General features: G+C 43.5%; 5 protein-coding genes across 7 annotated transcripts in view; all 5 read left to right on the top strand.

Moving 5' to 3' along the window:
- Nucleotides 1–6,157: 6,157 nt before the first annotated feature.
- LOC121838722 (protocadherin gamma-A5-like) lies at nucleotides 6,158–9,200 on the top strand. Its single transcript, XM_042302846.1, has 2 exons — nucleotides 6,158–8,693; nucleotides 9,168–9,200. The coding sequence occupies exons 1-2, from the start codon at nucleotides 6,333–6,335 to the stop codon at nucleotides 9,198–9,200; spliced, it is 2,394 nt and encodes a 797-aa protein (XP_042158780.1). The 5' UTR covers nucleotides 6,158–6,332.
- Nucleotides 9,193–11,824, top strand: LOC121840319 (protocadherin alpha-3-like). Its single transcript, XM_042302845.1, has one exon. It carries the CDS (start codon nucleotides 9,341–9,343, stop codon nucleotides 11,822–11,824), a length of 2,484 nt encoding a protein of 827 aa, XP_042158779.1. The 5' UTR covers nucleotides 9,193–9,340.
- Nucleotides 11,825–13,112: 1,288 nt separating this feature from the next.
- Nucleotides 13,113–15,752, top strand: LOC112220504 (protocadherin alpha-7-like). Its single transcript, XM_042302844.1, has 2 exons — nucleotides 13,113–15,625; nucleotides 15,708–15,752. The coding sequence occupies exons 1-2, from the start codon at nucleotides 13,265–13,267 to the stop codon at nucleotides 15,750–15,752; spliced, it is 2,406 nt and encodes an 801-aa protein (XP_042158778.1). The 5' UTR covers nucleotides 13,113–13,264.
- Nucleotides 15,753–16,109: 357 nt separating this feature from the next.
- Nucleotides 16,110–25,067, top strand: part of LOC112220813 (protocadherin alpha-C2-like) — a 211,359-nt gene continuing 202,401 nt past the window's right edge. For 2 of the 3 annotated variants that reach the window (XM_042302982.1, XM_042302974.1), the window contains exon 1: nucleotides 16,110–18,614. In XM_042302982.1, the coding sequence (XP_042158916.1) occupies nucleotides 16,251–18,614 (2,364 nt within the window). In that variant the 5' untranslated portion in view covers nucleotides 16,110–16,250. Of the gene's footprint in view, nucleotides 18,615–19,292; nucleotides 21,781–25,067 lie in introns of those variants that run through there. The other variant, XM_042302987.1, reaches the window with a different exon arrangement.
- Nucleotides 22,215–24,866, top strand: LOC112220502 (protocadherin alpha-3-like). The gene is made up of 2 exons (XM_042302834.1): nucleotides 22,215–24,735; nucleotides 24,834–24,866. Exons 1-2 carry the CDS (start codon nucleotides 22,372–22,374, stop codon nucleotides 24,864–24,866), a joined length of 2,397 nt encoding a protein of 798 aa, XP_042158768.1. The 5' UTR covers nucleotides 22,215–22,371.

Below are 25,067 nucleotides of genomic sequence, written 5' to 3'. Positions count from 1 at the left end.
GTGTTTTTGAACAACGGCATGGTGTCACAGTACTGTGTCTTGGGTTTCCCATGTGCACTTGATTGGTGTGAGATACAACTCATTCCTCTGTGTCAGCAAACAGGATGTCTCTCTAAGGTCAAAGGGCGTGTGGTTATGTGATTGACAGAAACGTCTCTGTTTTCTGGGTTATAGAGAGTCTTGAGTGACGAGAGTCATCTCATGATCTGGTTTATATTCTCCCACTGCTGCCTTTGTTTGCACGGGTTTCTACTTTTGGTTTAAGTGCATTTGCGTGTATTTGGGTGCATGCGTGTCTAGTTGCATGTGTGTCTAGGTGTTGGCGAGTCTAGGTGTGTGTATGTGTTTGGGTGGACAGGGATGGCTGTGAGATTAGATCATTTCTACTGAGAGATGAGGTCATGCGTACCTATAGGACAGACTCGACAGCACGTGAGACACTTAGCGTCTTTTCTATTCCTTTTTTAAAAACAAAAGAAATGTGATGTATCTACAAAATGTCCTGATAAATCTTTTATCTGTGTCTGGATGTACTGCTTGTGAAGTGTGAATAAAAGCTATGAAAGGAGATGAATTTTGAGTTGGTGTTGCACTGGTGCGGTGTGAATGAGTGGCTTGAGTTGGTGTTAACTGGTGGGGTGTGAATGAGTGGCTTGAGTTGGTGTTACACTGGTGCGGTGTGAATGAGTGGCTTGAGTTGGTGTTAACTGGTGGGGTGTGAATGAGTGGCTTGAGTTGGTGTTAACTGGTGCGGTGTGAATGAGTGGCTTGAGTTGGTGTTAACTGGTGGGGTGTGAATGAGTGGCTTGAGTTGGTGTTACACTGGTGCGGTGTGAATGAGTGGCTTGAGTTGGTGTTACACTGGTGCAGTGTGAATGAGTGGCTTGAGTTGGTGTTAACTGGTGGGCTGTGAATGAGTGGCTTGAGTTGGTGTTACACTGGTGCGGTGTGAATGAGTGGCTTGAGTTGGTGTTAACTGGTGGGGTGTGAATGAGGGGCTTGAGTTGGTGATACACTGGTGCAGTGTGAATGAGTGGCTTGAGTTGGTGATACACTGGTGCGGTGTGAATGAGTGGCTTGAGTTGGTGTTAAATGGTGCGGTGTGAATGAGTGGCTTGAGTTGGTGTTACACTGGTGCAGTGTGAATGAGTGGCTTGAGTTGGTGTTAACTGGTGGGGTGTGAATGAGTGGCTTGAGTTGGTGATACACTGGTGCGGTGTGAATGAGTGGCTTGAGTTGGTGTTACACTGGTGCGGTGTGAATGAATGGCTTGAGATGGTGTTAAATGGTGCGGTGTGAATGAGTGGCTTGAGTTGGTGTTACACTGGTGCAGTGTGAATGAGTGGCTTGAGTTGGTGTTACACTGGTGCGGTGTGAATGAGTGGCTTGAGTTGGTGTTAACTGGTGTGGTGTGAATGAGTGGCTTGAGTTGGTGTTACACTGGTGCGGTGTGAATGAGTGGCTTGAGTTGGTGTTACACCGGTGCGGTGTGAATGAGTGGCTTGAGTTGGTGTTACACTGGTGCGGTGTGAATGAGTGGCTTGAGTTGGTGTTACACCGGTGCGGTGTGAATGAGTGGCTTGAGACGGACTAGACGGAAACCCTTCATACACTAAATATACAAAATAATATTTCAAATGAGTGGATTCGCAATTTCAACCACGCTCATTGCTGGCAGGTGTATAAAATCGAGCACACAGCTAAGCAATCTCCATAGACAAACATTAACAGTGCCTTACTGAAGATCTCAGTCACTTTCAACGTGGCACCATCACAGGACGCCACCTTTCCAACAAATTCGTCAAATTTCTGCCCAGGCCAACTGTAAGTGCTGTTATTCTGAAGTGGAAAAGTCTTGGAGCAACAACGGCTCAGCCGCGAAGTGGTAGGCCACACCAAGCTCACAGAACGGGATCGCCGAGTGCTGAAGGATGCAGCGTGTAAAAATTGTCTGTCCTCAGTTGCAACACTCACTACCGAGTTACAAACTGCCTCTGGAAACAACGTCAGCACAAGAACTGTTTGTCGGGAGCTTCAAGAAATGGGTTTCCATGGCCGAGCAGCCTCACACGAGCCATAGATCACCATGCGCAATGCCAAGCTTCGGCTGGAGTGGTGTGAAGCTCGCCGAATCTGGGTTTGGCGTATGCCAGGAGAACGCTACCTTCCTGAATGCATAGTGACAACTGTAAAGTTTGGTGGAGGAGGAATAATAGTCTGGGGCTGTTTTTCATGGTTCAGGCTAGGCCCCTTAGTTGCTGTGAAGGGAAATCTTAACGCCACAGTATACAATGATATTCTAGACGATTCTGTGCTTCCAACTTTGTGGCAATCCTTTCCTGTTTCAGCATGACAATGCCATCGTGCACAAAGTGAGGTCCATACAGAAATGGTTTGTCGAGATTGGTGTGGAATACCTTGACTGGCCTGCACAGAACTCTGACCTCAACCCCATCGAACACTTTTGGGATGAATTTGAACGCCGACTGTGAGCCAGGTCTAATCGGCCAACATCAGCAACCGTCGTCCATAATGCAATTCCCCGCAGCAATGTTCCCACATATAGTGGAAAGCCTTCCCAGAAGAGTGGAGGCTGTTATTACAGCAAAGGGGGGACCAACTCCATATTAATGCCCATGATTTTGGAATGAGTAGGTGTCCACATACTTTACATGCATTGTAATTTAAAGCCTCTTCAAGCACACCAAACACTAGTCAATATCCTTGTGTTCTATCCTCTGTGACATCATCGCACAGCAGACCCATGGTGCCTCCATCCACACTGCCTCTGTATCTACCTCCTGATTGCCACATATGAGCCTTCACACACAGGGGAGGGCTTGATGCTTAGGGCAGGGATCGAGTGACAGAGGGGGAAGTGAAGGTGGGATAGTGCAGGATAGAACCACAGGTCCCAGAATGGTGCGTTATGGGGGTTTATGGTAAGTCTTTGGTAGCTTGGGAAGGTTGTGTATGGTTTTAGTTTCATACATGAATAGCAAGGCCATCAAACATCTAGGCTTATACTGTGCTGAAACCTTGCATTGAGTTACACAAGCACATATTTATCTTCCCTTGGCCAAACAATGGCGGGATTCATTCTCCCTGTATCCAGGCGACGGCAGTATGTCTCTTAATGTGCTAAATCTAAGCGGAGAGGAGGGGGGATATAAGAGAGTGAGTGGACAATTGAGGAATATTTTACACAAACCTTGTAACATAAATGAGGAGAAGCGTGAAAGAGAAAACATACCCGTAAATGTCATTGTCTACCGCAGGCATCCCTCTCCCTTTTTTCTTTCTCCCACCGGGCCTGCTTTCTTTCAGCACCAAGGACAGCGACCTGCCTCTCGGAGCTCAGTTGCCAGGGCAACGAGCTGCAGGGGCTGGTGGTGTGCTTTGAAGCGGCCTGTAATTTGATATCGTGACAAGCCTCAGCTCGCGATGCAGCATGCTGGTAACGCATATATCATCTGCAGAGCTTTCAGTGCAGTGATTTAACATTTAAATTCATCAGTGTTGTTGAAAAATAAGTATACAATCGTTAACTGGCCGTTTCAAAATAGCAGAATACACACGTCATTGCAGTACTCTTTCGAAATGGCAGTGTTGGAGAGCGAGGGACAAAATAGAGAATAGAGGAGCGAGAGAAATGCAGACACCAGTGTGTGTGTGTGTGTGGGGGGGGTGTCGGGGTCATTCTGTCCGTGAATTTGGGTTGTTCAGACTGCTATGGTCTTGTCAGCACTTAGGGTTCAGCCATGCAGCCAGTTACTATACTATCACACATGTGACGGGCAAGAAGACAGTCAATTGGCTCTACTGAACCTACCACTCTCAGCCATAGGGTGTCGCTGTTTACCCTTGCAAAAGCGGAACATGACAGGTGGCGCTAATAGTCTAGAACAACACAACACAAACCTAGGGAAGTTAAGTGGCATTACAGCGATTGTAACATTGTGACTTACTGCCTATATTTCTTGTCATATGACATTTAGATGTTATTTTGGCTATAATTTGAATTTTAAGAGCAGTGATTGACTTCTTAAAGTCGTGGTATAAAGAGGCTACCCCCTACTCAAAGTATAAAATAAATAATGTATATTGTAAGAAGTGGTACAATTAGGTTGATCAGTAATGGAAAGCTTGTTCGATTAAATTCTAAAGTACTTCCAAGCCAGGACATGCGATCCACGACATGCATCATGATATCCATGACATGCATCATGATATCAGACACAGTGATGAATGAGTTAGCCGATACTCGTTGATGTATTGTAATAATGACTTACAGTGTGGCAAAAAAAGTAATTAGTCAGCCACCAATTGTGCAAGTTCTCCCACTTAAAAATATGAGAGAGGCCTGTAATTTTCATCATAGGTACACTTCAACTATGACAGACAATTTTTATCCATTTTTATCAATTGATTATTAATCAATTTATTTGCAAATTATGGTGGAAAATAAGTATTTGGTCACCTACAAACAAGCACGATTTCTGGCTCTCACAGACCTGTAACTTCTTCTTTAAGAGGCTCCTCTGTCCTCCACTCGTTACCTGTATTAATGGCACCTGTTTGAACTTTTTATCAGTATAAAAGACACCTGTCCACAACCTCAAACAGTCACACTCCAAACTCCACTATGGCCAAGACCAAAGAGCTGTCAAAGGACACCAGAAACAAAATTGTAGACCTGCACCAGGCTGGGAAGACTGAATCTGCAATAGGTAAGCAGCTTGGTTTGAAGAAATCAACTGTGGGAGCAATTATTAGGAAATGGAAGACATACAAGACATAATATATATATATATAATATATATATGATAATATATGATATATATGATAATCTCCCTCGATCTGGGGCTCCACGCAAGATCTCACCCCGTGGGGTCAAAATGATCACAAGAACGGTGAGCAAAAATACCTGAACCACATGGAGGGACCTAGTGAATGACCTGCAGAGAGCTGGGACCAAAGTAACAAAGCCTACCATCAGTAACACACTACGCCGCCAGGGACTCAAATCCTGCAGTGCCAGACGTGTCCCCCTGCTTAAGCCAGTACATGTCCAGGCCCATCTGAAGTTTGCTAGAGAGCATTTGGATGATCCAGAAGAAGATTGGGAGAATGTCATATGGTCAGATGAAACCAAAATATAACTTTTTGGTAAATTCTCAACTTGTTGTGTTTGGAGGACAAAGAATGCTGAGTTGCATCCAAAGAACACCATAGCTACTGTGAAGCATGGGGGTGGAAACATCATGCTTCGGGGCTGTTTTTCTGCAAAGGGACCAGGACGACTGATCCGTGTAAAGGAAAGAATGAATGGGGCCATGTATCGTGAGATTTTGAGTGAAAACCTCCTTCCATCAGCTAGGGCATTGAAGATGAAACGTGGCTGGGTCTTTCAGCATGACAATGATCCCAAACACACCGCCCGGGCAACGAAGGAGTGGCTTCGTAAGAAGCATTTCAAGGTCCTGGAGTGGCCTAGCCAGTCTCCAGATCTCAACCCCATAGAAAATCTTTGGAGGGAGTTGAAAGTCCGTGTTGCCCAGCAACAGCCCCAAAACATCACTGCTCTAGAGGAGATATGCATGGAGGAATGGGCCAAAATACCAGCAACAGTGTGTGAAAACCTTCTGAAGACTTACAGAAAAAGTTTGACCTCTGTCATTGCCAACAAAGGGTATATAACAAATTATTGAGATAAACTTTTGTTATTGACCAAATACTTATTTTCCACCATAATTTGCAAATAAATTCATTAAAAATCCTACAGTGTGATTTTCTGGATTTTTTCTCTCATTTTGTCTGTCATAGTTGAAGTGTTCCTATGATGAAAATTACAGGCCTCTCTCATCTTTTTAAGTGGGAGAACTTGCACAATTGGTGGCTGACTAAATACTTTTTTGCCCCACTGTATTTGCCACATAGTAGGCTAACCATTTGTGGTTATAATTTTCCCTATTTGCTTTTAGATTACAATTCCCCTCTAAGAGCAACTGTGGTTGTGTTGGAATAGATGAAGAGTATGTTGGCCTACAGGTGATTGAACATTCAGAACCACACCGTGCTCAGACGCATGGTGGCGCTTTTACATCATGAGTGCGTTATAGAGGCGCGTGATAACACGGTTCTTGAAGGGGTGAGGTATTCAGTAGCTGCCAAGACACAGCAGCTTTAAGACGGATGTTAAATAGTGCTATTAAATGGCTAAACGATGGAAATAACAAACAGTTTTAGTGGGATCCTATGAAACGGAAATAATTTGTGTTATTTAATATCTTGTCAGTTCTGCGTTTGGCCAATAGTTTTTCTGCCAAACAATGGCGATGCAAAACCGAAAAAGACGGTGGCTAAGCGGATGGGCATTTTGTAATTTTGCTCTTATTTTTATTAATTTGAAAGGAATCTCAGCGCAGATACGATACTCCATTCAAGAGGAATTAAAAGTCGGAACGGCAGTTGGGAATATAGCTAACGACCTGGGATTCGACACGTCGAGACTGGCGGACCGGAATCTTCGTATCGTGTCTGGAACAAAGCAGGACCTCTTCCAGGTAAACCAGAGAGATGGCGCATTGCTAGTGCACCACAGAGTAGACCGAGAGGAACTGTGCGTAAAATCCGCGCCGTGTTTCATCAACTTGAAAGCGGTGATAGAGAATCCGCTAGAAATGCACCAAGTCACAGTCGAGATAATGGATGTAAATGATAACTCCCCTACCTTTCCAGATGAAACCTATAACTTAGAGATACTAGAGTCTGCTACCACTGGAGCCCGACTCCAGTTGGAAGGAGCTCACGACCCAGATACTGGCGTATATTCTTTGCAATCGTATAAATTAAGCCAGAATCAATATTTTCGAGTAGAAATTGAGGACTTTGGCGAGGATGGCAAAATTCCGTTTTTGATTTTAAAAAGCCCTTTGGATAGGGAACACATAGCCCGATATGATTTGACGTTAACGGCCTTAGACGGAGGCAAGCCACCAAAATCAGGAACTCTTAATGTTACAGTTACTGTGTCTGATGTAAACGACAATACTCCTGTGTGTGATAAGCAGAAATATACCGTAACAGTAAAAGAAAACGTACCTAAAGGTACATTTCTATTGCGAGTTAATGCCTCTGATTCGGATGAAGGCGTGAATGGCGAGGTGGAGTATTCATTGCGAAGTAAATTCAGAGGTATGGCTGCTGAGCCATTTGAGTTGGACAGCAAAACAGGGGAGCTAAAAGTGAAGGGAGGCCTTGATTTCGAGGAGAAGCAGGTGTATGAGATGAAGATATTGGCCTCGGACAAGGGAGCAGTATCTCTCTCCACGCACTGCAACGTGCTCGTCAGAGTGGAAGACGTGAACGACAACAGGCCTGAGATTGACGTCACATCTCTGTCTAGCCGGATACCAGAGGACGCAACTCCCGGAACCGTGGTGGCTCTGATGGGGATGAACGACCTGGACTCCGGTGTAAACGGACAGGTAGTCTGTTCTTTACCGGAGGATTTACCGTTCGTTCTGAAGCCTTCTCTTGATGGAAATTTCTTTTCGTTAGTCACCAATGATTACCTTGATAAAGAGTCGGTGCCTCGGTATGATATTACAATCACGGCTAAAGACTTAGGAATCCCTCCTCTCGTGTCAACTAAAGTCATTCAAGTGAAGGTAGTGGATGTTAACGATAATAGTCCGCTATTCACTGAAAACCCATATACATTTTATGTCGTTGAAAATAATAAGCCCGCTATGCCCATTTTCTCAGTAAGCGCGTCTGATGTTGATGATGGTGAAAATGCAGAAATTGTATATTCTCTGGACCGTGGGAGCACTGGACAACGCGTGACATCCTTCCTGAACATAAACGAAGGCAACGGTACCATTTACGCACTAAAGAGCTTTGACTTTGAAACCCTCAAAACGTTCCAGTTCTGCATCATTGCCAAAGACTCTGGAACTCCGTCTCTAAGCAGCAACGTCACAGTCAACGTGTTCATTCTGGATCAGAACGACAACGCTCCAGTGATCTTGTATCCAGTCAGCCCTAACGGTTCCGCTGAAGGTGTGGAGGAGATTCCCCGCAATGTGAATGCAGGCCATTTGGTGACTAAAGTGAGAGCCTTTGACGCTGATATAGGATATAACGGATGGTTATTATTTTCACTGCAAGAAGTTACTGACCACAGTCTCTTTGCTTTGGACCGCTATACGGGACAGATAAGGACACTTCGGTCATTCACAGAGACAGACGAGGCTGAGCATAAACTGGTCATACTGGTAAAAGACAATGGGAACGTTTCACTGTCAGCAACAGCTACTGTGATTATCAAGGTTGTGGAGCCCAAAGAGGCTTTTGCAGCTTCTGATGTTAAAAGTTCAGTAAAAGACGAGGAGGAGAACAGCGTTACATTTTATTTGATCATTACTTTGGGGTCAGTTTCAACGCTTTTTCTCATCAGTATCATCGTGTTGATTGTAATGCAGTGCTCCAAACCCACAGACTATTCCTCCAAGTATTTACAAGATGTGAATTACGACGGGACACTGTGCCACAGCATCCAGTACAGATCCGGAGACAATCGGTACATGTTAGTTGGACCCAGAATGAGTATAGGTTCTACTATAGTCCCGGGCAGCAATGGGAATACTCTTGTGCTACCTGAACACAGGAGGAGAGCTTCTGGAGAGGTAAGAACTCTCTCTCTATTCTTTTCAGCCTATTAACTCGGATAAAGAGACATGTTTTGGATGAATTTGTTGCTTGTTGTTTTGTCTCCGCATAATGTCCGAGTGTGCAAACTCGCTGTGATGGTCGCTGTCCATGGTTCTGAATTACTCACTGATTAGCATGCTAGGCTACTACCTCGGGTTTATTATCTGTTCTGTTGCGGTGTAACTCTTCAATTCAGTTTCTTCCTCTACCTCCCATATCTATCCATCTTCACCTTTATTCGTTCTTATGATGGTCGATTTGGATTGTAATTGGTATATTTATTGGGTTTGATGCAACACGTAAACAACGAGTATCGCTCCCTCGGAGCGTTTGCAGTGTTTGTGATTTCCAGAATCCCGGACCACAGGGTGTCAGTGTAACACAAGGAGAATATCTGGTACTTTGTAGACTAGGCCCCTTCTCTGGTCTGTTTTGTTCCACACATTCAGAGAGAGTATTGCGGACATCAGAACAAGACGTGATGTGATCGTCAGAGAATAGTTGTATTCCTTTACAGTGCTGAAACGTTGGATTCGTTACGGATTATCATGATTTGGTCATCTGATAATTAAGATATATATTTTTTGGTCATTGAGGATTTTGCTTAACTTTCTGCCTAACCATGGGAGGAGGAGGACAAAGGCGCAGATGGGAGTACTGGTGGGTTGCTGTGCGTTTCTCTCTTCTGCTGTGTTTGGGGGAGAAGGTTTCAGCACAGATAAGGTACTCTATTCCAGAGGAGGTGAAAGAGGGATCCGTTGTTGGAAATGTTGCTAAAGATTTGGGTCTTGACGTCAGTACTTTGGTAGAGAGGCGGTTTCGTATTGTTTCTGGATCTAAGGACGCTCTTTTCCAGGTAAATCAGAACAATGGCGTCTTGTATGTTCATAAGAATATCGACAGAGAGGAGGTCTGTGATGGTGATAGCGCCTGCTTGATTGACCTGAAAATGGTTGTTGAAAACCCTCTAGAAATCCATTACGTTGGTGTAGAAATTACAGATGTGAATGATAATTCTCCCAGTTTCCCAGAGATAGCAAAAGGGCTGGACATTTCGGAGAGCACAAACGCTGGATCGCATTTCCAACTACCAGCTGCGCGTGATCTTGACTCTGGGATTAATTCCATTCGCTTGTACAAATTAAGTCAAAACGCTAATTTTGAATTGGAAGTTAGAGATAGAGGAGATGAAAAGGTACCCTTTTTAGTTCTACAGAAAACGCTGGATAGAGAGCATAAATGTGAGCACAGATTATTACTGACAGCAATCGATGGAGGGAATCCGCCGAGATCAACCAATCTTAATTTGACGGTCACAGTGCTAGACATAAACGACAACCGACCTGTATTTAGTCAGGAGGTGTACACTGTAACGCTGGAGGAAAATGTATCTATCAACACTGTTGTGATACAAGTAAAAGCTATTGACTTGGACGAGGCTGTCAATGGTGATGTTGAATATAGTCTTGGCAGAGATCTTAATCGTAAAGTTTACGAGGTGTTTAATTTAGACGGTGTCACTGGAGAAATTCGAGTCAAAGGAGGGGTCGACTTTGAATCGACAGAAGTTTATAGACTTGACGTGCAGGCTTCGGATAAAGGACAGCCTCCCATGACTGTGAGCTGTAGAGTTATCATTAAGATAACAGATGTAAATGACAACCAACCAGATATAGAGGTGACATCCCTCTCTAATTTAGTTCGGGAAGATGCAAAACCTGGAACTGTTGTTTATCTTATTAGTGTTACAGATAAGGACTCGGGTATCAATGGAAAGGTGTTGTGTAGTCTGTCAGATACTGTACCGTTTGAGTTAAAACCCTCATACCAAGATAATATGTATTCTTTAGTGACCAAACAACGTTTAGACAGAGAACTCGTGTCCCATTATGACATCACAATAACAGCTACTGACTGTGGTCAGCCTCCTCTGTCCACATTCAAAACTCTGAGTGTACAGATATCAGATGTGAACGATAACAGCCCAGAATTCTTCCCAAAACATATCCAGCTGTACTTAGCGGAAAATAACGCCCCTGGTGCATCGATATTCTCTGTAAGCGCCACTGATAAAGACTTGAATGAAAATGCTGTGATATCATATCACATAGTTAGAGGTGAAGGAACACTGAATGATATGGCATCTTTCCTCAACATCAATTCGGAAAATGGACATATTTCCGCGCTAAAAAGCTTTGATTTTGAATCCCTCAAAACGTTCCAATTCCAAGTTGTAGCTACAGACTCTGGAACTCCGTTACTACGCAGCAACGTCACAGTGAACGTGTTCATTCTGGATCAGAACGACAACGCTCCAGTGATCTTGTATCCAGTCAGAACTAACGGTTCCGCTGAAGGTGTGGAGGAGATTCCCCGCAATGGGAACGCAGGCCATTTGGTGACTAAAGTAAGAGCCTATGACGCTGATATAGGATATAACGGCTGGTTATTATTTTCACTGCAGGAAGTTACTGACCACAGTCTCTTTGCTTTGGATCGCTATACGGGACAGATAAGGACACTTCGGTCATTCACAGAGACAGACGAGGCTGAGCATAAACTGGTCATACTGGTAAAAGACAACGGGAACGTTTCACTCTCAGCAACAGCTACTGTGATTATCAAGGTTGTGGAGCCCAAAGAGGCTTTTGCAGCTTCTGATGTTAAAAGTTCAGTAAAAAACGAGGAGGAGAACAGCGTTACATTTTATTTGATCATTACTTTGGGGTCAGTTTCAACGCTTTTTCTCATCAGTATCATCGTGTTGATTGTAATGCAGTGCTCCAAACCCACAGACTATTCCTCCAAGTATTTACAAGATGTGAATTACGACGGGACACTGTGCCACAGCATCCAGTACAGATCCGGAGACAATCGGTACATGTTAGTTGGACCCAGAATGAGTATAGGTTCTACTATAGTCCCGGGCAGCAATGGAAATACTCTAGTGATACCCGAACACAGGAGGAGAGCTTCTGGAGAGGTAAGAGTTGTCTCTATCATTTTCTGCCTGTTAAATCAGATAAAGAGACATGTTTTGAGGGAATTTGTCCGAGTGTGCAAACCAGCGGTGTCAATCGCTGTCCATGGTGCTGAATTATCATAAACTCGCTGCTTAGCATGCTGCGCTACTACCTCGGGTTTATTATCAAATCAAATGTATTTCTAATCAAATGTATTTATATAGCCCTTTATACATCAGCTGATATCTCAAAGTGCTGTACAGAAACCCAGCCTAAAACCCCAAACAGCAAGCTATGCAGGTGTAGAAACATGGTGGCTTGGAAAAACTCCCTAGAAAGGCCAAAACCTAGGACGACACCTAGAGAGGAACCAGGCTATGAGGGGTGGCCAGTCCTCTTCTGGCTGTGCCGGGTGGAGATTATAACAGAACATGGCCAAGATGTTCATAAATGACCAGCATGGTCAAATAATAATAATCACAGTAGTTGTCGAGGGTGCAGCAAGTCAGCACCTCAGGAGTAAATGTAAGTTGGCTTTTCATAGCTGATCATTAAGAGTATCTCTACCACTTCTGCTGTCTCTGGAGAGTTGAAAACTGCAGTTCTGGGACAGGTCGCACGTCCGGTGAACAGGTCAGGATTCCATAGCCGCAGGCAGAACAGTTGAAACTGGAGCAGCAGCACGGCCAGGTGGACTGGGGACAGCAAGGAGTCATTATGCCAGGTAGTCCTGAGACATGGTCCTAGGGCTCAGGTCCACCGAGAGAGAGAAAGAAAGAATTAGAGAGAGCATACTTAAATTCACACAGGACACCGGATAAGACAGGAGAAATACTCCAGATAGTCCCCACACCACTAGAGGGATATCTTCAACCACCAACTTACCATCCTGAGACAAGGCCGAGTATAGCCCACAAAGATCTCCGCCACGGCACAACCCAAGGGGGTCGCCAACCCAGACAGGAAGATCACGTCAGTGACTCAACCCACTCAAGTGACGCACCCCTCCTAGGGACGCATGAAAGAGCACCAGTAAGCCATCGACTCAGCCCCTGTAATAGGGTTAGAGGCAGAGAATCCCAGTGGAAAGAGGGGAACCGGCCAGGCAGAGACAGCAAGGGCGGTTCCTCTGTTCTTTTGCTGTGTACTCCTTCAATTCCGTTTCTTCCTCCACCTCCCATATATATCCATCTTCCATCTTCACCTTTACTCGTTCTTTAATGGTTCATTTGTGCTGGAATGTTTTTTTTTTTTTTGGGATCCAAAACGTAAACAATGATAACAACTCTCGGGGGTTATGTAGTTGTTGTGATTACCAGAATCCCGGACCACGTGGTGTCAGTGTAATACAAGGAGAATGTCTGGTCCTTTGTAGACTAGTCCCCTCTCTGGTCTGTTTTGTTCCACACATACAGAGAGAGTATTGCGGAGATTGGAACAAGACGTGCTATGATTGTCAGATTTGTTTTATATTATTCGCTGCCTAAACATTAGATGCTGTATGGATCATTACGAGTTGTCCATCTGATCCTCAGGATTGCATTCTTTCATTATTGATCGTGCTTATTTTTTTCTATTTAACGATGGAACATGGAGGACAAAGGCGTAGATGGGTGTACTGGTGGGTTGTTCTGCGTTTCTCTCTTCTGCTGTGCTTCGGAGAGAAGGTTTCAGCACAGATAAGGTACTCTATTCCAGAGGAGGTGAAAGAGGGATCCGTTGTTGGAAATGTTGCTAAGGATTTGGGTCTCGACGTCAGTACTTTGGTGGAGAGACGGTTTCGTATCGTTTCTGGAACTAAAGAAGATATTTTCCAGGTAAATCAGAACAATGGAGTCTTGTACGTTCATAAGAATATCGACAGAGAGGAGCTCTGTGATGGCAATATTGCATGTTTGATAAACCTGAAAATGGTTGTTGAAAATCCGTTAGAAATACATTACGCCGGAATAGAAATCACGGATGTTAATGATAACTCGCCCAATTTTCAAGAGAAAGACAAACTAGTTGATATTTCGGAATCTACTCTTTCTGGCAAGCGACTCCAGTTACCAGCCGCGCGTGATCCTGATGTTGGCGTTAATGCAGTACGTGTCTATAAATTGAGTCACAATGAACATTTTGATTTGCAAATAAGAGAAAGAGGAGAAGATAAAATTCCCTTCTTAGTTTTACAAAAACCCTTGGATAGAGAGAAACAATCTGAACATAGACTAGTTTTAACTGCAGTCGATGGTGGAAGTCCCCAGAGGTCAGGGACTCTTAATGTCACTATCACTGTTCTCGATTCGAATGACAACAATCCTGTATTTAGTCATGAGGTATACTCGGTCACATTGCCTGAAAATGTCCAACCCGGAACTATTGTACTCAACGTCAAGGCAACAGATTTGGACGACGGTTCCAATGGTGACGTTGAATATTTATTTGGTAGTGAACTTCTTCCCAAGATATATGATGTATTTAGTTTAGATAAAGCTACAGGTGCAATTCGTGTTAAAGGTTACGTTGACTTCGAGGACATTGACACATATAAACTAGACGTCCATGCCACTGACAAAGGGCAGCCCCCAATGAGTACGGATTGTCGAGTCATTATAAAGATACTCGATTTAAACGACAATAAACCCGAAATAGAGGTGACATCCCTCTCTAGTATGGTGGCCGAAGATTCAAAACCAGGAACTATTATTTCTCTAATTAGTGTGACAGATAAAGACTCTGGTATTAATTGTAAAGTTGTATGCAGTCTTTCAGACGATGTACCTTTCGAATTAAAGCCCTCATACCAAGATAATATGTATTCTTTAGTGACCAGACAACGTTTGGATCGTGAACTCGTGTCCCATTACGACATCACAATAACTGCCACTGACTGTGGTCAGCCTCCTCTGTACACATTCAAAACTCTGAGCGTCCAGATATCAGATGTAAATGATAACAGTCCAGAATTCTCCCAAACCCCCCTTGAGCTGTACTTAGTGGAAAACAACGCCCCTGGTGCATCTATATTCTCTGTAAGCGCTTCTGATAAAGACTTGAATGAAAACGCTGCGATTTCATATCACATAATTAGAGGAGAAGGGACACAGAATGATATGGCTTCTTTTTTAAATATCAATTCTGATAATGGACATATCTCCGCGCTCAAAAGCTTTGACTTTGAAACTTTAAAAACATTCCATTTCCAAGTTGTAGCTACAGACTCTGGAACTCCGTCACAAAGCACCAACGTCACAGTCAACGTGTTCATTCTGGATCAGAACGACAACGCTCCAGTGATCTTGTATCCAGTCAGCACTAACGGTTCCGCTGAAGGTGTGGAGGAGATTACCCGCAATGTGAACGCAGGCCATTTGGTGACTAAAGTGAGAGCCTATGACGCTGATATAGGATATAACGGCTGGTTATTATTTTCACTGCAGGAAGTTACTGACCACAGTCTCTTTGCTTTGGACCGCTATACAGGACAGATAAGGACACTTCGGTCATTCACCGAGACAGACGAGGCTGAGCATAAACTGGTCATACTGGTAAAAGACAATGGGAACGTTTCACTGTCAGCAACAGCTACTGTGATTATCAAGGTTGTGGAGCCCAAAGAGGCATTTGCAGCTTCTGATGTTAAAAGTTCAGTAAAAGACGAGGAGGAGAACAGCGTTACATTTTATTTGATCATTACTTTGGGGTCAGTTTCAACGTTTTTTCTCATCAGTATCATCGTGTTGATTCTAATGCAGTGCTCCAAACCCACAGACTATTCCTCCAAGTATTTACAAGATGTGAATTACGACGGGACACTGTGCCACAGCATCCAGTACAGATCCGGAGACAATCGGTACATGTTAGTTGGACCCCGAATGAGTATAGGTTCTACTATAGTCCCGGGAATCAATGGGAATACTCTAGTGGTTCCCTCAGATCAAAGGAGAGCTTCTGGAGAGGTAAGAGCTGTCTCTAAACCATTGCACTTCAAAATATATGTATTGGCATGTTTTGTCCGCGGCTAACGCAACCTCTTTGCAGCAGCGGATGCTGGCCATGGTGCTGAACTACCAGCTCACCGATTAGTTTAGCTGGGGAAAGCATTATACTGCTAGGCTAACTACTGTACCTCAGGTTTATCACATGTTCTTCTGCTGTAGTCCTTCAATCCAGTCTCTATCTCTTCTGCTCACATCCACGCACCTTCATCTTCATACTAGACCTTCTTAAAGATTATTTACTGGAGTTGGTGTTTTTGTTGGTTTGGATGCAAAACGTAAGTTGATAACAACTCTCTCGGTGCCTATATAGTTGTTGTCGATACCAGAATCCCGGACCACATGGTGTCAGTGTAACACAAGGTTACTGGTGCTTTGTAGATTAGGCCCTTCCCTTCTCTGGTCTGTTTTGTTCCACACATACAGAGAGAGTGGTGCGGACGTCAGAACAAGACGTGTATGTTAGGGATAATCGTATTTTATTTCGGTGCTGACGCATTGAACTTCGCATGGATGAGAACGAGTTGGCCATATGATCATTAGGATTGTGTTTCATTGAGGATTGTGCTTACTTTTCTGTCTAACGATGGGAGATGGAAGACAAAGGCGCAGATGGGAGTACTGGTGGGTTGCTGTGCGTTTCACTCTTCTGCTGTGTTTGGGGGAGAAGGTTTCAGCACAGATAAGGTACTCTATTCCAGAGGAGGTGAAAGAGGGATCCGTTGTTGGAAATGTTGCTAAGGATTTGGGTCTCGACGTCAGTACATTGGTGGAGAGACGGTTTCGTATTGTTTCTGGATCTAAGGACGCTCTTTTCCAGGTAAATCAGAACAATGGCGTCTTGTATGTTCACAAGAATATCGACAGAGAAGCGATTTGTAACGGCAAGGTAGCTTGCGCGATAGACCTGAAAATCGTTGTTGAAAACCCGCTTGAAGTCCATTATGTAGGTTTAGAGATAACGGACGTAAATGACCACTCGCCAAGTTTCTCCGAGACAAATCTACACATAGAGATAGCTGAAAATAAACCTGCAGGAGCTCGATTTGAACTCCAGCCTGCGCGTGATTTCGACTCCGGAATTAATTCTATACGTTCCTATAAGTTAAATCCAAATGAACATTTCGATTTAGAACTGAGAGATAGTGGGGAAGGGGATACAATCCCGTTTTTAATTTTACAGAAAGCCTTGGACAGGGAACAGGAGACCAAACATTCATTACTATTGACAGCATTGGATGGGGGGAATCCACCTGGAACAGGTACTCTAAACATCACTGTCACAGTCCTTGACGCAAATGATAATCAGCCTGTATGTAGTCAGGACGTCTATTCAGTTACATTACAAGAAAATGCTAATATCGGTAGGTTTGTAGTTAGAGTGAATGCAACCGATGCAGACCATGGGTCAAATGGCGTGGTGGAATATGCTCTCGGTAGAAATTTAAAGCGGAGAGTACATGATATTTTCCTATTGGATAGGATTACTGGGGCAATTAAGGTGAAAGGCCCGGTAGATTTTGAAGAAAATGAGATGTACAGTCTAAATGTACAGGCTTCTGATAAGGGCCAGCCTCCACTGACAACTGATTGCAGAGTTATTGTAAAGATACAAGACGTGAACGACAACAGACCACAAATAGAGGTTACATCACTCTCTAATACCGTGTCTGAAGATTCTAAACCTGGAACTGTTATATCTCTCATCAGTGTGACAGACCAAGACTCTGATATTAACGGAAAAGTTATTTCCAGTATAACTGAAAACGTGCCATTTGAATTAAAACCCTCATATAAGGATAACGTGTATTCTATAGTCACAAAGGGGCGTTTAGACAGAGAATTCGTGTCCCATTATGAGATCACAATAACTGCCACCGACTGTGGTCAGCCTCCTCTGTCCACATTCAAAACTCTGAGCGTCCAGATATCAGATGTGAACGATAACCGTCCAGAATTCTCCCAAACCCCCCTTGAGTTGTACTTAGTGGAAAATAACGCCCCTGGTGCATCTATATCCTCTGTAAGCGCCACTGATAAAGACTTGAATGAAAATGCTGCGATTTCATATCACATAGTTAGAGGTGAAGGGACGCAGAATGATATGGCATCTTTTCTGAATATAAATTCTGATAATGGTCATATTTCCGCGCTGAAAAGCTTTGACTTCGAAATCCTCAAAACGTTCCAATTCCAAGTTGTAGCTACAGACTCTGGAACTCCGTTACTAAGCAACAACGTCACAGTGAACGTGTTCATTCTGGATCAGAACGACAACGCTCCAGTGATCTTGTATCCAGTCAGCACTAACGGTTCTGCTGAAGGTGTGGAGGAGATTCCCCGCAATGTGAATGCAGGCCATTTGGTGACTAAAGTGAGAGCCTATGACGCTGATATAGGATATAACGGATGGTTATTATTTTCACTGCAGGAAGTTACTGACCACAGTCTCTTTGCTTTGGACCGCTATACAGGACAGATAAGGACACTTCGGTCATTCACAGAGACAGAAGAGACTGAGCATAAACTGGTCATACTGGTAAAAGACAATGGGAACGTTTCACTGTCAGCAACAGCTACTGTGATTATCAAGGTTGTAGAGCCCAAAGAGGCTTTTGTAGCTTCTGATGTTAAAAGTTCAGTAAAAGACGAGGAGGAGAACAGCGTTACATTTTATTTGATCATTACTTTGGGGTCAGTTTCAACGCTTTTTCTCATCAGCATCATCGTGTTGATTGTAATGCAGTGCTCCAAACCCACAGACTATTCCTCCAAGTATTTACAAGATGTGAATTACGACGGGACACTGTGCCACAGCATTCAGTACAGATCCGGAGACAAACGGTACATGTTAGTTGGACCCAGAATGAGTATAGGTTCTACTATTGTCCCGGGCAGCAATGGAAATACTCTTGTGCTACCTGAACACAGGAGGAGAGCTTCTGGAGAGGTAAGAGCTGTTTCTAAGCATTAAACTTTGAAAGCATATTGGTGGATATTTTTAAGAATTTATCGTGCGTAATGAAATGTGTGACTGATGATTGCGGTTGCTGTCGACCCTGGTTGTGCTGAATTCGTCTTGCTTTTGTTTTTGGGTTATATATGCGTTAGTTATGATGACCTCTCTCAAATAGGTAGATAGTCATAGACCAGGCCCAAACAAGACTCATTAGTGTAATTCCCCTTCTACAAACTGATTTTCTGTGCGTAATTGAGAAATTAACTCGTTCATGGGGTTGCTGTCCACTCATGTGGTGCTGATTTACAAAGTGAATTGCTTTTCCTTGCAATCGAGGTATTTACTATGTCAGTCTGTTACATATGTAGTCATCCAATCCATTTATTCCTAATCCATTTCCATGTACTCCCCCTCAACCTTTCCTCATCCCACGCCTGTAACTATAATATTGCGCTGGTACTTTTGCCGATGCTAATACAGTAATGTACAATCATTCTAGAGCCTTGTGTACTCGTGGCAAGCAGTAGTTCGGTCCGCATGGTGTCGGTGTCACACAAGGAGAATGACTGACTGTCTGGTGTTTTGTATATTAGGCCTTGCCCCTCTCTGGGTTGTTTTGTCCCCAAATGCAGAGAGAGCTGTGCGGACATAAGAACAGAACGTGCTATGATAGTCAGAGAATAATTGTATTCTTTTTCTGTGCTGAAACATTGCATTTCGTTATGGATCATCATGAGTTGGTCATCTGATCATTAGGATTGTGTTTCATTGAGGATTGTGCTTACTTTTCTGTCTAACGATGGGAGGAGGAGGACAAAGGCGCAGATGGGAGTACTGGTGGGTTGCTGTGCGTTTCTCTCTTCTGTTGTGTTTGGGGGAGAAGGTTTCAGCACAGATAAGGTACTCTATTCCAGAGGAGGTGAAAGAGGGATCCGTTGTTGGAAATGTTGCAAAGGATTTGGGTCTTGACGTCAGTACTTTGGTGGAGAGACGGTTTCGTATTGTTTCTGGATCTAAGGACGCCCTTTTCCACGTAAATCAGAACAATGGCGTCTTGTATGTTCATAACAAAATCGACAGAGAGGAGCTCTGTGATGGCAATATTGCATGTTTGATTAACCTGAAAATGGTTGTTGAAAACCCTTTAGAAATTCATTATGTAGGTGTCGAAATCACCGACGTCAATGATCACTCTCCTATTTTTCCTGGAAATGAGCAGTATTTGGAAATAGCGGAACATACCATGCTAGGGACGCGCTTCCAAATCCAGGCTGCACGGGATCCAGATATAGCGTTAAACTCTGTCCGTTTGTATAAATTAAGTCAGAGCGATCATTTTGAAATTGAGATTAGAGACGATGAAGACAAAATACCTTTCTTAGTCTTGAAAAAAGCTTTGGATAGGGAGCTCGAAACCAAACACAGATTACTTGTTACTGCAGTTGATGGAGGTAGTCCACAAAGATCAGGGACGGTCAACGTCACTATTAATGTGCTTGATTCGAATGATAACCGTCCTGTTTGTAGTCAAGACACCTATTCAGTGAGACTACGGGAAAATGCCGCACTTGGTACTGTGGTTGTCAGGGTGAATGCCACAGATCTAGATGAGGGTTCAAACGGTGACTTGGAGTACACTTTAGGCAGAAACCTAAAGCGTAAAGTATATGATATTTTTGAACTGGATAGCCTAACTGGAGAAATTAAAGTCAAAGGTGAGGTGGACTTCGAGGACACAGAAGTTTATAAACTAGATGTACAGGCTTCAGACAAAGGACAACCTCCCTTAACTGTGGAATGCAGAGCAATTATAAAGATAATTGATGTTAATGACAACCAACCAGAAGTAGAGGTGACATCACTGTCCAATGTCGTTTCAGAAGATTCAAAACCCGGAACAGTTATTTCGCTCATTAGTGTGACAGATAAAGACTCAGGTATTAATGGTAAAGTTTTGTGTAGCATCTCCAACAATGTACCGTTTGAGTTAAAACCGTCATATGAAGATAATATGTACTCCTTAGTGACCAAACACCGCTTAGATCGAGAGCTAGTGTCTGTTTATGACATCACAATAACAGCCACTGACTGTGGTCAGCCTCCTCTGTCTACATTCAAAACTCTGAGCGTCCAGATATCAGATGTGAACGACAACAGTCCAGAATTCTCCCAAAACCCCCTTGAGCTGTACTTAGTGGAAAATAACGCTCCTGGTGCATCGATATTCTCTGTAAGCGCCACTGATGAAGACTTAAATGAAAATTCTGCGATTTCATATCACATAGTTAGAGGTGAAGGAACACTGAATGATATGGCATCTTTCCTCAACATCAATTCGGATAATGGTCATATTTCCGCGCTCAAAAGCTTTAATTTCGAAACCCTCAAAACGTTCCAATTCCGAGTTGTAGCAACAGACTCTGGGACTCCGTCTCTAAGCAGAAACGTCACAATAAATGTTTTCATTCTGGATCAGAACGACAACGCTCCAGTGATCTTGTATCCAGTCAGCGCTAACGGTTCCGCTGAAGGTGTGGAGGAGATTCCCCGTAATGTGAACGCAGGCCATTTGGTGACTAAAGTGAGAGCCTATGACGCTGATATAGGATATAACGGCTGGTTATTATTTTCACTGCAGGAAGTTACTGACCACAGTCTCTTTGCTTTGGACCGCTATACAGGACAGATAAGGACACTTCGGTCATTCACAGAGACAGACGAGGCTGAGCATAAACTGGTCATACTGGTGAAAGACAATGGGAACGTTTCACTGTCAGCAACAGCTACTGTGATTATCAAGCTTGTGGAGCCCAAAGAGGCTTTTGCAGCTTCTGATGTTAAAAGTTCAGTAAAAGACGAGGAGGAGAACAGCGTTACATTTTATTTGATCATTACATTGGGGTCAGTTTCAACGCTTTTTCTCATCAGTATCATCGTGTTGATTGTAATGCAGTGCTCCAAACCCACAGACTATTCCTCCAAGTATTTACAAGATGCGAATTACGACGGGACACTGTGCCACAGCATCCAGTACAGATCCGGAGACAATCGGTACATGTTAGTTGGACCCAGAATGAGTATAGGTTCTACAATTGTCCCGGGCAGCAATGGGAATACTCTAGTGATACCCGAACACAGGAGGAGAGCTTCTGGAGAGGTAAGAACTGTTTTAAGAGCTGTTTCTAAGAATTTCAACATTTGAAATATCCTGTACGAAAGCATATTTTTGGTCATTCGATTATATATTTGTTTCTGGTTCGTTGGAATGTCTTTAACGTGCTTAATAGAAGTGAGGTTGTTGAAGCGGTCGCTGTCCACTTCGGTGTTGCTGGATCACCAGCTCATTTGCTGTGTTTATCTTCGCTTAAGTGTACAAGTCCATCTCTCTCTCTCCTATTTTGACATGTTCTCATTCCTTCATTGCTTCTGCGTAGTTATGGCAACTGGAAAACAGACAATAACTACAAGTTCATATGGTCATGGAAAACCGAATACCGAACCACATGGTGTCGGTGTAGTACTAGGAGACTGTTTTTATAGGTCAGGCCCTGCCCCTCTCTTCGCTGTTTTGTTCCACACAGACGATAGCAGTGCGAACATACGAGCAGGACTTGTTCTGTTGGACAGATAATTACTGTGTTCGTTTTTGGTGCTGAGGTATCGTTATGGATCATTTCGAATTTGTAATCTGAGCGGTAGGATTGTATTTCTTTCGTTGAGGACCGTGTTTTGTTTTGTGTGTCTAACGATGGGAGGAGGAGGACAAAGGCGTAGATGGGAGTACTGGTGGGTTGCTCTGTGTTTCTCTCTTCTGCTCTGCTTCGGAGAGCAGGTTTCAGCACAGATAAGGTACTCTATTCCAGAGGAGGTGAAAGAGGGATCCGTTGTTGGAAATGTTGCTAAGGATTTGGGTCTTGACGTCAGTACTTTGGTAGAGAGGCGGTTTCGTATTGTTTCTGGATCTAAGGACGCTCTTTTCCAGGTAAATCAGAACAATGGCTTCTTGTATGTTCATAAAAATATGGACAGAGAGGAGCTCTGTGGTGGCAATGGCGCTTGCTTGATGGACCTGAAAATCGTTGTTGAAAATCCTCTAGAAATTCACTATATCGGGGTAGAAATAACAGATGTTAATGACCACTCGCCCAGTTTTGCTGAAAAAGACGTATATTTGCAAATAGCGGAGAATACCCTCATGGGGGCACGCTTTGAACTCCAGACAGCGCGTGACTTAGACATTGAAATCAATGCTGTCCGTGTGTACAGGTTGAGCCAGAATGATCATTTTGATTTAGAAGTGAAAGACAATGGGGAGGAGGATAAACTTCTGTTTTTAGTTTTAAGTAAGCCACTTGACAGAGAGCAAAATCGCACGCATGAATTATTGTTGACTGCAGTCGATGGAGGTCATCCACCGAAGTCAGGTTTACTTAATATAACTGTCATAGTTCTAGACACCAATGATAATCGACCTGTTTTTAATCAAGACATATATTCCGTTTCTTTAAAAGAGAACTCCCCAATTGGCACAATTGTTACCACTGTTAATGCGTCTGATGCTGATGCCGGTTTAAACGGAGCAATAGAATACTCTCTGGGAAGAGCAGTGAAACGTAAAGTGTATGACATTTTCCAGTTGGACAGCATTACTGGTGAGATTAAAGTGAAAGGTGAAGTTGACTTTGAGGAAAATGAGGTTTACCGATTAAATGTACAGGCGTCTGATAAAGGCCAGCCCCCTCTGACTGTTGACTGTAGAGTTATTATAAAGGTAGTAGATGTGAACGATAATAAACCAGAGATTGATGTAACATCCCTCTCCAATACAATAGCCGAAGATTCAAAACCAGGAACTGTTATTTCTCTAGTTAGTGTGACAGATAAAGATTCTGGGATTAATGGTAATGTCATATCTACAATAACAGACAACGTGCCATTTGAATTAAAACCTTCATTTAAGGACAATGTGTTTTCTATAGTCACAAAGGGGCGCTTAGATCGAGAACTCGTGTCCCATTATGACATCACAATAACAGCCACTGACTGTGGTCAGCCTCCTCTGTACACATTCAAAACTCTGAGCGTCCAGATATCAGATGTAAATGACAACAGTCCAGAATTCTCCCAAAACCCCCTTGAGCTGTACCTAGTGGAAAACAACGCCCCTGGTGCATCCATATTCTCTGTAAGCGCGTGTGATAAAGACTTGAATGAAAACGCTGCGATTTCATATCACATAGTTAGAGGAGAAGGGACGCAGAATGATATGGCATCTTTCCTGAATATAAATTCTGATAATGGCCATATCTCCGCACTGAAAAGCTTTGACTTTGAAACTCTGAAAGCTTTCCAATTCCAAGTTGTAGCTACAGACTCTGGAACTCCGTCACTAAGCAGTAACGTCACAGTGAAAGTGTTCATTCTGGATCAGAACGACAATGCTCCAGTGATCTTGTATCCAGTCAGCGCTAACGGTTCCGCTGAAGGTGTGGAGGAGATTCCCCGCAATGTGAACGCAGGCCATTTGGTGACTAAAGTGAGAGCCTATGACGCTGATATCGGATATAACGGCTGGTTATTATTTTCGCTGCTGGAAGTTACTGACCACAGTCTCTTTGCTTTGGACCGCTATACGGGACAGATAAGGACACTTCGGTCATTCACAGAGACAGACGAGGCTGAGCATAAACTGGTCATACTGGTAAAAGACAATGGGAACGTTTCACTGTCAGCAACAGCTACTGTGATTATCAATGTTGTGGAGCCCAAAGAGGCTTTTGCAGCTTCTGATGTTAAAAGCTCAGTAAAATACGAAGAGGAGAACAGCGTTACATTTTATTTGATCATTACTTTGGGTTCAGTTTCAGTGTTTTTTCTCATCAGTATCATCGTGTTGATTGTAATGCAGTGCTCCAAACCCACAGACTATTCCTCAAAGTATTTACAAGATGCAAATTACGACGGGACACTGTGCCACAGCATCCAGTACAGATCCGGAGACAATCGGTACATGTTAGTTGGACCCAGAATGAGTATAGGTTCTACAATAGTCCCGGGCAGCAATGGGAATACTCTTGTGTTACCAGAACAGAGGAGCAGAGCTTCTGGAGAGGTAAGAGCGGTTTCTATGCATTTCATTTTGAACGAATGTAGATTGAGATTTGAATGTCTCCAGTGCTTAAATTAAAGACTTTATGACTGACGATGTAGTTGCTGTCCACCCCGATGGTGCTGAATCGTTAACATCCTATTTGTGTCGTTGGCAGATATGCTCGTGTTTAACATTTATTTATTTATTATTGTTTAGATAGGCTGATCTCTCTTTTTTTAATGTGTGACTTGCCAAAACCAGGTCCCAACAAGACTCATTGTTGTACGTGATTCTGTTGTTGTACGACATTTCTGTGCATAATTAAGAACTGAACTCTGATGCGGTAGCTGTCC

This window comes from Oncorhynchus tshawytscha, linkage group LG21 (genome assembly GCF_018296145.1).
Source record: "Oncorhynchus tshawytscha isolate Ot180627B linkage group LG21, Otsh_v2.0, whole genome shotgun sequence".
NCBI classification, from domain to species: domain Eukaryota; kingdom Metazoa; phylum Chordata; class Actinopteri; order Salmoniformes; family Salmonidae; genus Oncorhynchus; species Oncorhynchus tshawytscha.
This window is presented reverse-complemented; position numbering and strand designations above follow the sequence as displayed.